The sequence below is a fragment of the Neodiprion lecontei genome, chromosome 6 (assembly GCF_021901455.1).
Source record: "Neodiprion lecontei isolate iyNeoLeco1 chromosome 6, iyNeoLeco1.1, whole genome shotgun sequence".
Classification (NCBI taxonomy): Eukaryota; Metazoa; Arthropoda; class Insecta; order Hymenoptera; family Diprionidae; genus Neodiprion; species Neodiprion lecontei.
In genome coordinates this window covers 27,148,880-27,168,128 of record NC_060265.1, presented here as the reverse complement: position 1 = coordinate 27,168,128, position 19,249 = coordinate 27,148,880, and the positions used below count along the sequence as shown (strand labels likewise).

Below are 19,249 nucleotides of genomic sequence, written 5' to 3'. Positions count from 1 at the left end.
TTCTGGGATACACTTTGTTAACTATGATATTTCAAGGCAAGTTAGTTATTCTTGGAAAAATGAAATTGGCATCTGAATGTGCAGAAAAAAATTCATAAAACGATAAAAAACCGGGGAAATGGATCGTTCTACTTAAAAAATCATAACTCACTAAATTTTTAATATTTCGAACCAAAGATTCACTGAGTCCCTCTCAAGACACGGATACCTTTTTCAAAAAAAAAAAAAAAAAAAAAAAGATACGGACATGCTGCGGGATGAAAAAAAGGTACAACTGTTTAATTGAGTGAGGTTGAATTTTTTTAAATATAACGAAACAACGATTGTTACGATATTTCATTATTTATCTTCGATGAAATGAGTTTATTTTGGATGTCTGTCATATGGGAATTACGGCGAACATGACGTGGGCTTATTTTAACCCCGGTGTGAAGCGTAAGGGTTACATTAACTATACGCAGAGTGAGAAACGTGGTTTCAAATATTCTACGCAGACTCGTATCTGCCGGCTTGTTTCCGACGCACACTTTTTCCCTGTCTTCTCGGACTTTGGATATAAATTGTTAAACCCACGTTCGCGATTCCGCAGATGAGACTTGAATGATAAATCGAGCATCCCGAATACACGTGATAAAAGAACATTTCCCAAGCTCCGACATTCGCATATCATTCCCTATTGATTTTAAAAATTAATCGAAATCGAACCTACGCGTACACGTTGGCAAAATTTTTCCCAACAACTATACACGCTAACGAATGTGTTGAAAGATAAAATCTGTGATAATATTTTGATTTTGCGTATCGAATGGGTTTTTTTTATTTTCTCTGACTCTGTATAACAGTCTTGTCGGACATCGTGGTCGATGGTCGGGTCTTAATTAATAAATTGTGAGACGTTCGTAAAGCGTCCGGGGCGTTTATCGCACGCTTCGAAACTTCGGTATTACACGTGGCTATGTTATATCGATCCTTTGAAGGAACCGAGTCCGTTCCGTCGGCCATTTTGAGGGCAATTCGGACTCAGGGTACCTCGTACCTCCTCCTAAAAAGTAAAGTTTAAAGTAGAATCTGATAGAGTTTAACGTTTGTTTAACCTCTCGCTTACTCTCTCTTTCTATTCGCTTCACTTACGTGTATCCGTGTACGAACATACTTATCGCATGTAACATATACCGATATGCGTACGCGTAAATTCTCATTGGATATTCCGAATATACGCAAGTTATAATTATTTTATTCACCAGCGGAAGGAAATAAGGGGAGGAGGGAATAAGGCGGGCCTCCGTTGCCTCGTTTCGAGAAACCAGAACACGATTATGCTACAACGCAAATTATTATTCAAAAGTACCTACCTAACAACCAACGTACTCGTGAAAATCCCCAAACTTTTGTCGTTAAGAAGTTGAAATTCATTTGTAAAAAATGCATCCGACGACGTGGCTGCGCAATTATTCTTTCGTCTTGACAATCTTTTTCTATTTTTTATTTTTCATTTATTTACTTTTTTTTTCAGACAAGATAGGATTGTAGGAGGTACATATAAATTCCGATTTTTTCACAAGAATAAAACCTATTCCCTTCAAATTGACGCCATATTTGTAAAACTGAATATCTCCTCTTGCATTTTTGCAACTTTTTTCAAAATCTCTCTCGTTTTTTATTCTAGGTTAAAAATATCCTTCCAGCGATTAATCCACCGTCGTTTTGTTTTTAAAATAACGCATGAAAAACGGAAATTTAAAAACGTTAATTCGTTTCTCTCAGATAAATTGGATACCCACTAATGAGCGTTCGACGTTTCGCAAACGGTTGAATTACAGTCACTCGTGTTTCGATGACGTCGTTTTACGTACCGCGATGAGGTCAGTCGCTCCTCTAATATCACTTCTTCGTCGTCGCTCTGCAAATTCTGACAATCGATATTCCATCAGCCCGTCCCGCTATCATCTTCTATGTAACATATATAATCTATACACACACACACACACATATATATATATATAGAGGTATGTATGTCGGTTCTATCAGGCGCTGGGATGAAGTCGTTCTTATCCTTCGATATCCTGCTTTGCGAGTTCATCGTTCCGCGCCGCAGACGTAATATACGCGCTGAATTCTGCCTCCGTTGCGAAATTTAATAATATATAATATAATATACCTACCTGCAGACCAGTTTTCAATTACGTATACGTCTCATATTTTACATCTTCGTACGAGTTTATCATATTCATTTAGCGCTTTATTATGATATGTTCCTTCGTTGAATTACTTCTACGTGCAAATGTTGCCAATCGTACCACCGATGACGTTGTGTAAAACATTGTTGGTTTATTTTTCTTTCTTTCTTTCTTTCTTTTTTTTTTTTTTATCAATTTTTTTTATTCAATTCGACAAATTTCTGGATAATTCCATGGCCGGTAATTAATGCTTGCGTGTTTTCTATCGCTTGTTTCAGGCTGTTTCGGAGAGACTTGAATTGGCACCAGCCGGCGGAAGGTGGGAACCTCAGGTAAATTGGAAAAAAGCATTCAAGTGTTTAACAGTGTTTACTCTAGATATTTATGTATATATGTATATGTATATACATAATTAAGGGAACTGTTCCACCCCTGCAGAAATTATGAAAGACTTTGTGTGCCGAGTAACGAAGCTCTTGGAACTTATTTGTGTATGATCAATATTACAGCACAGCTCTGCAAAACTTACCGCCACTAATAAACGAGATACATTGCGAAAAAATTTGCTCTATAAGCATATAAATAACTGTGACACGTGATTATGCACACCGTATAAAAACTCGTAGTATATAATAGATCCAGTTTTTCGTTTCTGCAAATTATCACAATATGGTATGAAAACCCCTTTGAACATTAAATTGTTTATTCTCTAATTGAAACGAAAGTCGGAGGAGAATTCATCGTCGGTTTTTAGAGGTCAAAAAGAAGCACGAAATGAATAATTTACCGGGTCCGTTTAATTATGCATGAAATAATATTATCTCATTGCGGTCGAGCTTTCGAGGCTTGCTTGATTTGATATGCAGAACGAAAACCGTAGGAATTTAATTAAAAATAATACATAAATAAATACGTGAAAAGAAGAAACGTTAGTTTTGTGTTTGTTTTTTTTTTTTTATTTTTATTTTTTCGTCGATATCAACGACAATGCATCATACTTATCGCAAGCATCTTTGTTCGCATATCTCATCAAGGTTGCGACACTCTGCGAGGCGGGTGAAACCTACTTGACGCAACACATCGGCGATCAAGGTAGATGGGTCTCGTCCACCGACAAGAAGGGTTGCCTGACAGACAAACTCGAGATCCTCGAGTACTGCAAACAGGTGAGTTTTTACAAGAGGACGGAAATTTCCTCTACAATAAATCGTTAGCCGCAATTTTTATAATTTTATTTCCAACAAGTTATAATTTAGCCCGCAGTTTACATTGTATTAATAACAATTGAAAGAAGAAGAAGAAGAAGAAGATGAAATAAGAGTAAAAATTTCTGAAACAAATATAAACTTAATACCAAAGGTTGTACGTAAAATATATATTCTATAGTGCAATACATGGAACGTAAAAATGAGTTCGAAGCGTTTCAGTTCCGAAAGAGATGTTATTGTATGTGTAGTAATAAAATACATAATATACTGTAGGTAAAAGTCGTTGAAAAGCTCGTTGAATGGAGAAGTAAAATAAGAAAACGAAGACACTTGTATTATCATTGTACGTAAAAGCGCAAAGTTATCACTTGATATCATACACGTTATGCGGTTGTATATTTGTAGTATGACATTTTCTGTGTTTCGATAATACTTGTCGTTGATATAATTTTCAATTACCCGCGGTGAGAAGAATTGCATGCCTGCGCGGTTCGCGAAGCTTTTCAAACGATCCGACCATCACACCACCCCTCTTTGACTTACCCCCTCATCATCCCTCGACACGCCTTTGCATTCGATTCTACACGTCGCGTCCCAACGGCGCCGCTGTCGAAACCGACGAGAAATTAAAGTAAAAGGTGATAAAAGGGAGAGCGAAAATGAAAATTACGTCAAAGAATAAGAAAGGGAAGAAAAAATCTAAGGTAAAGGAAAGAAACGTCTAGGCGGAACGAGTAATTTAAAAGTGGGGAAAAATCGAGTCGAATATATAAATTAAAAAGAAAAAAAAAAACATACAAATTCACGGTCAATTCAATTTTCATCACTTTGCAATTACTTGTCTCGCCTCTTAACATCCATCTTGGTGTAAAAATTCTAATTTTTCAACAAAGAATTGGTGAAAAAATTTCGAAAAACGGGTTTCCCCGTTTTTCAGAGCGGTAAAAATCAAATCCGTGGTTTTCGTACGCCGTACATGAAACCTAAAAAATAAAAATTCGTTTCGGCGTCGAATGCCTCACCGTATACCGTGTCGTTGTATCACGCCTATATACACCTAAGACATACGTCGTGCCCAATTTCATTTCGATATACAATTTCGGAAAGTGGTTTTTTTCGCCAGGAGGAGGGCACGCAAGTGCATAGGTATACGATACAATATGTCCGGATGTATCGCGAAAATAAAAGCTGGTCCGACGTTATTTTATTCGCGCTGCTTGCGGGTCCTCTTCGTCTTCGTCCTCTCCTGTAACCTATACCTTCCTAATATTACATCAAGGGTGCGTATAGGCAGGGATAAAAGGTGGATGAAGGGGGATGAAGGGGGAGGAGACAGCGACTCGATCGCGTCACCCGGTATGTGACTCGAGGGGACTGTTTCCTGAGTCACTCTACTTACTCCTGGCTGCTGTTGCTGGTTTGGTGGGTGGGTTGGTTCGTTGGTTGGTTCTTCCATGGTTCGTTGGTTCGTTTATTCGAGCCGGAGGGAGAAATGGGAGGTAAATATATTGTATAGATACCACGGGAGTCAACGCACCGATGTGCCAGCGTTGGGTATTCCATATTCTCAAATTGGTAATTACTAATTACCGTTGAGCATTGGATATGTAATGAATTTTATTACATACACTTCGTACGACACGCGAACGTAAATTTCGAATATTGTATTATATATTTCTTACTTTCGGTGTGAAATTTGTGTCGGCATGGCAAAGAATTTTCAAATTAATAACTTGGGTATTTTCTATATTTGTTTCTTTTTTTTGAAAACCAATCGACTCGTCGTTGTAAATGGATTTATCCAAAATTCAAATCAACTATTGTAAAAACGTGGAACGGTTTGACGGACTTCGGTGAACATTTTCTCGGACGTTTCTCACGAGTTATTATACCCTGGCAAAAAGAATTCTTCGTTTTAAAGGCTGAACATTTCTTCGTCGTCAATTCCTCGCTACCATCCGATTCGCGTGGAATGCCACGCTGTGAGACGTAGGTGGGGTACCTATAAGGTAATAGACGTGGACGGATGCCGATATTGTGTCTTAAATTCTGTAACGCCTTCGGGGTGTGTAAGTATGTAGAAACGTACGTGTGTATATGTTTATACAATATACAGGTATACGCGTACGTAGTATACGTTATACGGACTTTCTCGAGACTCCGGAATCTGGAATCCAGAGACTGCGGGCGTAGCTTTTAATTCTCCAAGACTCGTCCGTTTATCGTTCCTTCCTTTCTCTCACGTATACGTATACGTGTGTGGTATACACGTACATACCTATGTGTTACGGATAGAGACAGAGCTAGCCAGGCTATTATACGATTCAGGACTTTGGTGCTTCTGCTTCGAATCTTTATTTCAAGCTTTTCTACCTCGAGTCGATTTTTATCTTCAACGTCTGGTCCTCACTCTCTCTCTATTCTTTCGATCTTGGACTCTGCAACCCTTGCGGTCCAGGGGCGGCTTTTCCGTCTATTTTTTTTTTTTTTTCTTTCCCTCTTTTTTATCTACCGAACCCGGTTATTTTTATCACCGTGGATTATACATATAGAGTATCGTACCTGTAGAGAATGTCGCTTATATATTTCTGAGTTTCTTTTTACCTGAGCGAAGTTTATAATTGAATTATAGAGAGGGAGAGAAATAAAATGGGGGAAAAAAAAATTAGAAGATTGAAATTTTTTGCTGTATCATCTCGAGACACTGTTTTTTAATTTAGATAATCAAGTATTTTAACCAACTGCAGGCTGATCAAATCGCGGTTCCGTTTAAACAATCGTTAAAAAGTGGACGCGTTTTTTTTTTTACTGATAATTGTACGAAAAATTTGCGATTTCAAACTTTGTCGTCCAATCGTCGTATTCTGGAGAAATAATTCGATGGAAACCATTACAAGAATTAGTAGAAAATTTTGTTACGCCTGTCACTAAGAGAGAAGGGGGAAAAAAAAATTTTGTTTCTTGAAAAAGTTGTCGTTTCCCTTCCCGAGGATCAACTCCGAATGGAGAAAAACCACGGAGGATTTAAATTTTAGACAGGTTTATTTTTGAATGATTTGTAACAGGTTTAGAGAGTGTCGGAACGGGAAATTTCACTGGGCTAAGAGTGAGGATCACCCTAATACCTACAACGTATAAGTATAATAGACACCTTAATTAGGCGCGTCAGTTAAAGGGCTAATTGTAAGTGATTATTCTTCATTTCGGTGTAATATATAAATTAACACGATAACGATGATAAAGTATTAGCGAAGAATTTTTATTCTTTTCTTCAAGTTTTGTTCGACAACTTTGTGAAATTTAATAACACAAGCAAAGGCGAGTAGACGAGGTGATTATTCATCGACTATTACACGCGGACAATACATCGTTAATCTTATATACCTACCCCGTACATTCGCCTTCGTATACTTACTCACAAAATCCATTAAACCTCCATTTTACATATTGTTCTGCTCATCCGTAATTCTGCTCGCGCCCCCGCGCATAAACCATACCTAACGTATAAATCGGATCTTTTGAGTGTCTACGGCCATAAAAACAATGCGATCAACGAAAGCGGGTAATAAAATTTCAAACTCGCGTGTAGATTTGTTTCGAATAGAAATAAATTTTCTCCATTTCAACACTGTTTCCGCAGAAGAAGTGCAAACTTTCCTGCCGTAATATCGTATGTCGCGTACGCGAAATTTTACAATTACACCTACAAACGACGTGGAGAGAGAAGGGAAAGGCATATAAAAAATATAAAACTGCGTGTATGCACGCATGTTCGTATATCACACATCGTTACCTACGTAACAACAAACGCAGCGTCAAAGTGCAGGAGGCAGAGCGTCGTCGTCTGGTTAAAAAGAGTCGGTTTACACCCACGCAAATACCTTATACCTGCCCACCTACGTACCTACGTGTCTACGGATCTACCAACCGAAGCGCATCTAATCTTGTACACATAATTTACATACACATGTGCGGGATATTATACCTGCGTGTGTGTGTAGACAAAGTAACGTGCCGTAAGGCGCGATATTGGACCACTTATATACGTATACGTATAGATTTATACATGCCGTAGGATATTACGGCTGCAGCAGGCGCCGGGCGATGCAGTCTCGCCATTTTCTCACGCCTATAACTCTTTTGGTCACAAATTGTTATGCCGGGTGAAGTTTCGTAACGAGATGGTATTCCATGGTTTTTCGACTAGCTGGTTACGAATATGAAATTAGGTTTCGAGGATTCGAGATCGTTGATCCGATACGGTGCACGAAAATTTCAAATTTAATCAAACCCGATCAAAAAATTATATTCACGAGTTTTTCGGATCGCTGATCGGATTCGCCATACCGAAGTTTCAAAATCCGATTTCAGATTCGTAATCAGCGACCCCGAGAACTTATAATTTATGTAAAACACGTGCACGCGTAGAAGGGTGATTTTCTCGGAAATGAATTATTCCTTCAATATTCACGATTTTTTTTCAATCAATTTGTTTCCAACGATAATAATTTACATTACATCGCAATAATCACTCTCGAGTATTGAAAACCTCTTAGTCCACTATCAGAAATGGCAAAAAACCGATGAGAAACATATTTTCAAAGTTCTCTAAGTATACCAAAAATGGATACAAAATAGATGGTAAGCATACTTGCCACTGTTGGACATTGGATGACATATCATATGTCTATGGAGGACATATGAGGTATAATCGTAAGGAGCTATATTCACTGTCTGGAAAATCACCCTTATCTCGTGTTCACCTTAACGCGCGTTTTCCGGACTCGTAAATCCGAGGCGAAAGGGAAGAGATATAAGAAGGGAAAATAAAAGCAGGAAAGAAGTAGATGTAGGAAAAAAAGTAAAAATCTCGAGAAAAGTGCGGTATCGCTTAGCGAACGGCACAAGTCGCGGCAATTGCTCTTGCAGATATGATTCAATCTGACGGTGCAGGCTTCTTCGGGAAGAGTGACGCGATTTTCTTCTTCTTCTTCTTCTTCGTTCTTTCTTTTCTTTTTTTTTCCCCCCCATTTATCCGCGAGAAAACGATCAGGCTGAAGTTACAGCGAGGTTAACGAACGAAACGAAACAACGGCAAGAAATTCGTTACTCTACAATGTTGAAAATCTGCACTTTCAGAGAGTCTGCTTTTCGAAATACATTGATCGACGTGTTTCGTTGGTTACTAATCCTAAATTTCAGACAGGCATATTTGGCGAAGTAACGATAATTTTTTTCTAAACACGCATCGTCACGGCGACGCGACTAACGATAAGCTCGACGTCGTGCGACGGAGAGATTCGGTTTACGATTTTAATGAAATTAACCATCTTCTCGTAAATTTCCAGGCTTACCCGAGCCGGGACATAACGAACATCGTCGAGTCTACCCACTACGTCAGAGTGAGCGGATGGTGCAAACCCGGACGAACCAAGTGCAAGCTTTCACGATGGGTTCGGCCCTATCGATGCCTCGGTAAGTTTATGCCAGCCATTCGCCCGCACTCGACAAAGGTGAAATTCTTTGGCGCGCATCGCGGATTAGCCGTGTAAACCCAACCGCGTGGAAAATAACTCTTATAATTATACGAGAAGAAGAAAAAACTATTGTTATAGCAGAGAAATTGAAAAATTCTGGTAAAATTCATTGATATCGATACGATGATTTAAATATTATTATAAATTTGAGCACTTGAACAATATTTTCCGACTGTCGCAATGTTTGTAATACCTCTTTCTTTCGTTAACTCGTGCGTTTTTATTCAGTCAAACGAAGCTGAGACGTTAATTTATCGTCGAGCCAACGTCAAATTGTTATCGCAATAATTACAATAAAATATGGTATAAGTGACCGTAATCAACAATCATAGCGATAATAGTAACACATTTACAGTCGCGGGTTGATGTTCCGAATTTGAAAAGTTAGGAAAGCGCCAAATTCCGAATATTTTGCTGGCGAAACTTAAAGCAAAGAAATCAAACGTTGACGAAACATCAAAGTTACGAATGGTTCAAATCTCGACAATCAAAGTTCCGAAGGTGAAAAGTTCCGAAGGGACAAAATGCCGAAAGGTTTTTTTAAAAATTAAAAAATCTGAAACATCGGAATTCCAAATGATCCAAAATTTTCAGTTCTGTGAACTTCTGTCTTCGTGAAATTTCATCACTTTGATTTTCTCATTCTTTGCACCCACTCCTTGAGTAAATTTTACCCCAACCAAACTTTATTTTCCGCAATTATACTTTTCGGAAATTTGCGCTATCGTAACTTGAATTTTCGGAACATCGACCCGTCGGCTTTCCGACCACTCCAAATTCTGTTTTTCCTTCAAAGCTTGACATCTTCGCTTCAACTTTCACCACCAAATAATTCGGAATTAGGCGTTTTCGGAACTTTTCAAATTCGCCTCAAAAAAACGTCAACCCCGCCAACACACCTTACATTTTCTGATGTATTGCAGTTAAAAAAATCATACTTTAATTTTATCTTCGTAACTGTAACATCTTTCGGTTTAGGTAAATATTGAAAATAGTTGAACATTCTTACATACGCGTATATGTTATATCATATATATATATATATATATATATATATATATATATATATATATCTCGGCGTATCTTTGCCCGTGATTAGAACCACTCCGAGACGCCGTGGCCGAGAGAAAATTCTTTTTCCGTCAAAGTGAGTCAGAGACTTTGGCGCACAGGCGGCTGCCGTGCCTCCTCGACTCGTTCACCAAACGATATTAATACGCCCCTCGATCAACGAGTGGATGGCACGAGCCCAAGGGTGCACCAAGCCTCGTCCCCGCACGAGATACGCCGACGAAGACCTCGGTGTTTGCAACACCGGCATTTCATTTCCCGGTTCAATGCTTCCCGTATATTATTGCACCACCTTGCAGTATTTGCAACGATTCTGCCCGCCTTCTTCGTTCGGCTAGTCTCGCGAATACGTGTCGGAAGCGATTCGCGGGGTCGATAGACGTGTCCGCGTATCGTTGTATCGCACGTACGTATGTACGTACCAAACGTAAAAAAAGTCTCGACCTACGTGTGAAGAAAATCAATATATCCTCACAGGAGAAGCAAGCCTAATGGACTGAGAGCGTATTGTGTATGCCATTATATTATACGTAGGTATAAAAGACGATCAAAGGGATCTATAATTATGTACGTTCCAAGCCACGTGTGAATTTCACGTCAAAGGATCTCTAATGACTTACTACGTGTACGTGCGTATACCTGTACGTGTGGAAGTTGAGATTTCGGCATTTTATCGCACGCTAACGCGTGTGCGTGTTCTTGCTGTTTACGGTGGTAGTAAAATGTTCGAGAAATTTTCTCTAATATATTATACTTGAGGGGAGAAAATTTGGCAACTTTTTTTTTTTTTTTTATTTTACCCGAACAATAATCGTATAACGCGGAGAATTTAGATTATTTTTTATTGTTTTTTTTTTTTTTTTCTAAATCCAAGCCGAAAATATGTTTTTCGAAATGAGGTGAAAAAGATGCTGTCCAAGTTTCAGTTTCTAATATTAATTAATTCAGAGGTGCCTTCGTTTAAATAACATGGGAAATTTTGTTTTCAAAATCTGGAGTTTTATAACTCGTCGACGCGTTAGTTTACCGACAAGTCCACAGAACGTATTTTTGTCGGGCATTTAACGCTCTACAAAAAAAAAAAAAAAAAAAAAAAAAAAAAAAAAAAAAAAAAAAAAAAAAAAAATCTCGTTATCAATTTATGATAAATCTACTCCTTCAAAAGTTATTTGAGATCCTTGAATACCTTTTGACCTTTTGAAAAATAAAAAACAGTTGCGATATACTGAAACTGAAAAACACTGTAGAAGATTAGATTTTAGAAATTGAAGTTCCGATGCTCGTATAACAAGATCGCTTTTTTGTGTCACAACAATTCGGCCAAAGGTATACGTGTACACATATATGTATGTATGTATATCACAAGACGCGACAATGCCGCCGAAACGCGGTTCGCCGACGACGTCGCGACCTAAAACTCACGGATTATTACGTACACCTTCACCTTAAATTTATAACTACCTACCTGAGGTGCTCGCGGCGCCTGGCGACGAATTACGTCACCGTCACAAGTAGGTATCCGTTCAAACGTGGTTCAAACATTCCGTCGTCGTCGTCGATCGCGATGCAAATTTTACATCAATGGCGTATTGTTTCTTATACGCCAAGGTAAGTATAGCTCAAGACGCGCGAAATTTTTCCGATCTGTATCGCGATCGTTTAACGTGACGAATTTTGTTGTTTTCTTTCTTCCTCTTGCATGAAATGATCTAATTACGGAACTTTACCGTTTCGCGTTGTCTTGTTTAGGGTCATTTTTTCAGTCATTACTGAAATTAAATTACAAACGCTAGCCGTTTACTCTGCTAGATTCAAGGTACTTTGACAAATTGTTAAGGTATAATAATAATAATGTGAAAAAGAAAAAAATGAAAATGAATTACCATTTTGGAAAATCTCGCTGTATTCTGCAATAAGGATAGTTGTAATATAAATACAATTATAATTACGAGGACGAAAAATTTGGATAATTCGCATCTCTGCGGTTTTTATTATTATAGACGCAACGTGATGGCGTATTATGCTATTTTTTTTTTGCTCATTTTTGTTAATTAATCCATCGTCATTTACACACAAGTTTCACTGTTTTTTTTTTTTTTTTTTATTTTCTTACTTTCCATCTTACGCCACAGTGATTATAATTATTTCTCTATTTTGTTTTTCACAACAGTTTAGTCGCGTAGACTTGATAAAAATTCCGGCGTAGAGTTGTAATATTTTTTATCTCGTAGATTGGAGATGTTATGCGTTATGGAAGCAGAAATATGGATGGCATAATCGGGGAACGAGGGCATATAAGAAAAAATAAAAAAAAAAAAAATTGACAGAAGGGAAAAAACGCGGCTCCTTTTCCCTAATTCGATAAAACGGTTTAATACGTATAATATGTATATTGATATATGTATATATATATGTATATTATACGATACGTCCCTTATAAATACATCCGCAGGTGACCCTGATAAACGATTCGGAAAGAGCATATTTCAACCTTTCCAATTCGCCATAATATACAGAATATTTCAAGTATACATATATATATGTATAGCAGGCTGTAAATGTCGACCTAACAATACGGGACGCGGGGGTTGCGTAGATTTATTTATAAATACAAGGGAGAAAAGTTTGGCAAGAAGAAAAAGACAAAGAAAAAGTATAAGGAGAACAGTAGCTACGGGGCTCCGTAAGCCGCGAGTATAAGCGACACCCTCCATGGGGTTGATATTTTTTTTTTTTTTTCGTCCAAACTCTGCGGTTTCACCCTCGATATAACTGCCGAATTTACCAGACACGATATCGTGTCGTCTTCAGCTTATAAATTAACGGAGGAAGGACGTAGAGTGACGAGAATAATTGAGAGCTTTTTTTTTTTTTTTTTTCTTTCGTTTTGTTCTCAAATTTCCTAACTCGATTCGTTCTCTTTTACTCTCGCACGGTGATCCCGGCACCTCGCGAAATATTGCAGCAACGACCCGACCCTTTCCCATCTTTCCGGTATTCGAACACAGAGGCGGACGAAAAGCCGATACTCCTTCTTTTTTTTTTTATTTTTTATACGACCCATCGATCCATCGCCGTAAACAAATCACAAAGAGTTTCTTCATTGCTCGAACTGTACATCGCGTTTCTGTTCTCGATTTTTCCTAACGTAGGAAAGCCACCCACCTATATATATATATACATATGCGTGTGTGGGCGTGTATCACATTTGTACGAATGTGTACGGATTGAATTTCAATAACACACGTGGCATTCGAGTTTTCCCCCTTATAAATATCCATTGCCAATCCTCGTTTCGCGTCAATACGTCATGTCGACGATCGGCACACGAGTTTCGCGTACATTTTTATAATATATGTATACGTATTTGAAAGATACACGCGCGTGTATCCTGAAGCTTATCGTCTCGTTAGACACGCGAATTGCGCATAGCTTTTGTAATTGTATTTGTATTACGAGTCGCGAGATATATCGTAGCGTTACGGACAGCGACGCGAGATTGTCTCATTTGTGGAAATTGCCAGAGGCTTTGCCGAAAGCGACGAATCCGCCAATCGCTTTGTTCTCGCATCTCACGGAATTCCGCGGTAATCAAATTTTCATACCGTACAGGTACGCGTGTGTCCTGCGGGTCCTTCGATTGAAGAATGTTGCGTTGAAACATTTCGAGGTCCGAACGAAATTTCGTGAAAATTATGACTAACGTAGAAGTTGAGGTAAAAAAATTAAAGAAAAAAATAAAAAAATAAAACGAGTAATTACTAGATAAAACATATTTCATTGAAGCTGAGAAACTGATTTAATTGAAGAATAATTACAAAGTAACGGTGAGTTACACCTCGGGTGAATATTTAATTGCAAATGCTCAGACGGCAGTGTATATCGAATATACCAACGGTGAAATAAAACAAAAATTGAATTACAATTTGAAACCCCCGTCTGTATTTTTCAGCGAAATTTGGCGCTCGTTGCGCGTTATCATATCAGCTTTGAAAAACGATCTCATACAATCAAACCTGTAATTTTTATAGAAAAAAAGTTTTAGTGTATAAACGCGTTGAGGTATAATATGCGCGATTTTTTTTTTTTTTTTATTTTATTTTTTTTTTTTTCTTTGTGTTGAGTGTTATCACCACACCCGTCGCCGCTCGTTCGAAGCTCGACTTTTAGGTGTAGACCTACGTACACGTACGTACCTTTGTACTTTGTAGAGGTTACGGAAGAGACGAAGTGAGGGATCTCGCGTAAATTATACCCAAGGGGCGTCTGTCGTGAGTGGGAATTTCCATGCGGGATGATCCGAAGCGTGTGTGTGTGTGTGTGTATGTTTGCACGGATACAAACACGCAGAGACCGCGAAAACGCTCGGATGCTTTCAACGTCACTCTCGCTAATTCCCAGTGCCAATCAAATTCGGATTAACGTTCGTAGGTATTAAGTCGCTTGTTGTACAAACGTCGCTGGATACGCGATGTGTCCTCCTTGTACGAGCTCCAAAGGAACTGGCAAATTGTGCAATATCCTTGGATTTCGGGTGGTTCGATCGTGCAGCGGCCGTGAAAATTAAACCCTCGCCCAGACACGATCTCAATATTCATTAGGTATACAGGCAATTAGCGCGAGTTGCCGGGGAAAAGTCGAGACCTGTAACGTGATCGATTTGCTCCGGCATTGTCGTATAGTCGTCTGTGCTCCGGTCTCTCGACGCATCGGGTATCGTAGAATTGGAACGTGTCGTTGAAACAGGCTTGTTCATCTTTGATCTTGTGCTTTTCAGAGGGTCCGTTCCAAAGCGATGCTCTTCTCGTACCGGAAGGTTGTCTCTTCGATCATCTTCACAACCACACGAAATGCTGGGAATCTCACAGGTAGATATTTAATTTACCTATTTTTAGTAATCTCGGGCCCTTTTCTAATAATCAGAGGATCGGCGTTGAAAGATACAACATGAAATTTGCACACCAGCGGGATTATCGGGACGGTATTCGGTTTAAAATTTAAAAAGCAAAGGAATTTCAGCGATTTCGGTTCGTTCTCTCGTATATTATAATATTCGTACCGTACCGTCGATGTCTTCGGTATGATATTCTTCTGTACGCATTGTTAACCCTTTGAGTTATAGTGGCAAGTATTCTTACCACCTATTCTATATCCATTTCTCGCATACTTGGAGAACTTTGAAAATATATTTCTTATCGGTTTTTTGCTATTTCTGATGGCGGACAAAGAGCTTTTCGATACTCGAGGGTAATTGTTGCGATGTAATGTAAATTATTATCGTATATATATTCAGATTCGTAACCAGCGAGCCCAAAAACCATAGAATACTATCTTGTTACAAATTTCGATTCGGCACAACAACGCGTGACTCGAAGGGTTAACGAATAAGGGAATATCCACAGCGTGGAGAGAATTTTTTTAACCAACCCGACGTAACGAAAAAGAATGTACGATTTGCTCAGTCCGTATCTTTCTTTCATATTCTCCTCTCAATTATCCTTCGCGGTGTGACAATTTCACGTATCGACCTGATACATAATTTATGCTATAACGAGCCGTCCGAAATCCGGGCAAAGCGATAAAGCCGAGAGTTTCCAGTTCACTGCATTGTTAAAGGCTCGTGAATGCGAAATTTTGTGTACACACCTGCTGTACACAGTTGTCGGTGTTGTTGTAGTAATATGATCGAGTGGCGAAAGAGGATCTCGGGCTAAACGATCGCCATTCATCACGCCTATCCTCTTTTATGCCGTTTTTCATATTCGTCTCTCTTTCTATGCACACGTTATTATTCTGTCTTTCTTTCTTTCCCCCCCTTTCTCTCTCTCTCTCTCTCTCTCTCTCTCTCTTCCGCATCACAGGTGGAATTCAACCGCCGCCGATACCTGCCGGGAGCGAAATATGAACCTTCGGAGCTTCGCCATGCTTCTACCCTGCGGCATATCCCTATTTTCTGGTGTCGAATTCGTCTGCTGTCCCAAACACCTCAAGGGTGAGTATATCGCACAAAGGATTAATTATGCGTTAAATCACGCACGTGCGAATTTTCAGTCCTATGAAAGAAAAAAAAAAAAGAAGAGAAAGAACAATTAAAAGATAAAAAAATAAATCCCTCAAGAAGCGTATATCGTATATACGGTGTGAAACGAACCACCCTTAAAACTTTGCTAATTTCTTCACCTTCCAAGCATTGGTCGTGACGGGGTTGGGTTTTATCGGCGTCACACTCACGAGAGCGAGACTGCGAACCAGACCCGAGCCGTGTATAATCGATGTGTCAGGGTGTATAAGGTATTTTTATATTCAAAGTCACTCTCCAGTTGAAGAATCGACCTGAAAATCCGCGTCCCGCCCGCGGTGACGTGCTTGACTTTTACACATCGGAACGTTGAATAATTCAAGGTCAACAATGAACTTTTGTCGCCCTTTTCGACCAGCTCAAGTGGTCCCTCATCCTTTATATTTTATTTTAGTTTATTTAAAAACTTCTTTTTCCCTTCTCCTATTTTCTTTAAACCCTGGAGCATACCTTTGTACCAAACCCATCCAAGCCGCGGCGAAATTTCTCCGCTCAAATTGATAAGGAAGATTTATAACACGATTTGTACGTACCTGTGCAATACTCGGGAAGAAGAGGAAGGGAATCTTTTCCCAGGATTCGTGCGTCCTGTATCTTTACCGTAGCTGAAGAACTGTGCAGGTATAATCAATTGCGAAAGTTATCATTTACAGGGACAACTGTATACAACCTACAACCTTCTCCGATCAGTCGTGAAATCAAGCTACAACCATCCGCTTTATGCTCTCGTACATAGGCTGGAGGGATTTTGTCCCTCTCGATTGCTTTCCCGGGTTAACGGAATGTCCAATAAACGGCCGAATCGAGTAACTGATTGACAGAACGAAGGTCTGAACGAGCGAATACGAAGGGTCGACGCACAGCACGTCCAAATCCTGCAGAGAGAGATACAATCACAGCGTGATAAGTCTCAGGGATTTTTTCTGGTCCGTGTTCTTATCCGTCTGTATCCTGGTTAAACGGAGTTATATATTTTCTTTCTTCCATTTCCGCAATACGTCCGTGTGTATTATATTCAACAGTTTGAACGCGTCTTTCTTGGAGTTATTGATTTTCATATATTATATCTCATAAAGCTGCATTGCAGCTGGGTGCAACGGAAAAACGACGAAATCGTCCTACAACGCTTTAAGAAGACTTCTACCACGCCCCGCAAGATTCAGGATTGAGGGAAAAGAACAAAAATGAAATTCAGCGATAATATTTTCTACAATACGGTTGTATACTTGAAAATTAAATTAAATAATTTTACAAGAACTCGAGTACCGTGAAAATTAGCGTTGAGACAATATCCGTCTCGTAAAGAAACGCAAACGACAATCTCTCTGGAGGAAAATTTTGACGTTTCTGGAAGAAGCGAAAAACAGTAGAGACTCCGATTCGGGATAAAAAAAAAAGAAATAAAGGACAGCTGTTGTAAGCGTACCATTTACGACATCTAAATGGAAATGATTTTTACAGCTGGTCCGGATGTGATGAAATTTGAATGATCGAAACGATGCGTCAATGAACAATGAACGCGATGAGTGGTGTAAAAAAAAAGAAAAGAAGAAAACACGTCAAAAAGCAAGAGCGAACGCGATGAAAACTTCGTCTGCAACGAAGAAAGCGCGAACGGAATGTTTACGCTGCGAGTCCATGGATGTGTACAAAAGGGGGTGCGGTGCATGAGAAATGATCGGTGGCGACGAGCCCTTTGAGTCATATGGTCCAGAGCTCCGGAGTCGGGTAAGGGTTGGTTTTATGCAGAATAAGGAGTGACAGTGCAAAGTGGAAGTGGCTACGGCGAACCAACGGGGAGGTGTGTTAAATGAACAGAGAGACAGGGGTGGGCAGGGGTTGTATAATACGCGCACACAGACGGACACACCCACATGCCGGTGGCGGAGGGAGGCTTTTCGTTCGTCGTTGACTGGCTTGCTCGTGCAATCAATAATGTAAGCTGACGACTGCGCGTCGTACGCGATGGCGATGCCGGCGATGGCGAGGGTGAACGAAGACGAGGTGGAGGTGGAGGACCAGGGAAGGTTCGGCGCGATTCGGACCCCCTCGGCGTCTTTGCCTGCAGACCGAAACCGTCACCGTCACGATTCGCGTCTGACCGAAAGGGGTGGAAAAATTTTGACGCCAAAAATACGTCCCGCACACCTTGTACCTACGATGTATATGCATGTATAATTTTTAGTTCCGGTTACCGCTCAGTCCTTGACTATTTTCATTTTTTACCAAAATCGAAAAATGAAAATTAATTTTCTAGACGTTACCGGAGATGCTAGTATCCGTTACTATTCTTTCCCATTGTTTAACTAAAAAAGTAGAGTAAACCGAAGAAACTGATTTTGCGTTGCAATTACCAAAAAAGGATCGGCGATAGCGCAAAATGGTTAAGCGTACCTCGTTTATCGTAATCTCAACAATGTTCGAACAGTTTTTTTTAACGATACCTGTTTTACTGAATTTTATACGCGTCTGTAGAGGTGGCGGCGTGTGACGTACTTTACCAACCGGGGAAGGAAACCCTGATGGATATGTGTGCGGATTTTGAAGGGATTTGATAAGGGTATAACGGGAGGACGTTTCTCTCTCCAGGCCAATATCGCCGGAACGTGACGACACATATCCAGCTATACACTCGCGTGATGCACGGTGTGTCACGCGTTATGATTCACGTGCATCGTCGTTTTCCGATACTTCTACACCGCGGGAGAGACGACGAAATTAACCCTGACATAAATTTATAACGAATTTACACGAATGAAAAAAAGATGCAATCGGTATTCACGCAGAGTAACTGCGTGTAATCTTGAATTTTGGTAAATTATCTCCAAATCTCGAACTTATATCGTTATCTTTCCACCCGATCCCACTGTCTGTGGATAATGGAACAAACATACCTACACCAAACCTACTTTATACGTACGTATCAAGAACGACTCAACGTTACTTCGGGGTTATTCTTGACTCGGTTTTTCAAGCATCGTTCCGAACTCATACCAAGAGAATCCACGTGCGCAGCGACCAATGAGGATGAGTATTATAAATGACCTGCGACACACGTGCGTCACGGGCTTAACTAGGTGTACATATCGTATCACAAGAAATATAACATATCTCCGAGAGGAATGCATAGAAGGTGTTGTACGTATCTATGTGTGCATGTGTGTACATTAATACGTG

At 39.6% G+C, this 19,249-nt stretch overlaps 1 protein-coding gene across 3 annotated transcripts in view; it reads left to right on the top strand.

Moving 5' to 3' along the window:
- The window catches only part of LOC107225228 (amyloid-beta-like protein), a 40,247-nt gene that overhangs the window by 11,644 nt on the left and 9,354 nt on the right, over positions 1–19,249 (top strand). For all 3 annotated transcript variants that reach the window (XM_046743361.1, XM_046743360.1, XM_015665625.2), the window contains exons 2-6: positions 2,456–2,509; positions 3,212–3,343; positions 8,734–8,860; positions 14,771–14,861; positions 15,855–15,985. In XM_046743361.1, the coding sequence (XP_046599317.1) occupies positions 2,456–2,509; positions 3,212–3,343; positions 8,734–8,860; positions 14,771–14,861; positions 15,855–15,985 (535 nt within the window). The remainder of the gene's footprint in view (positions 1–2,455; positions 2,510–3,211; positions 3,344–8,733; positions 8,861–14,770; positions 14,862–15,854; positions 15,986–19,249) is intronic.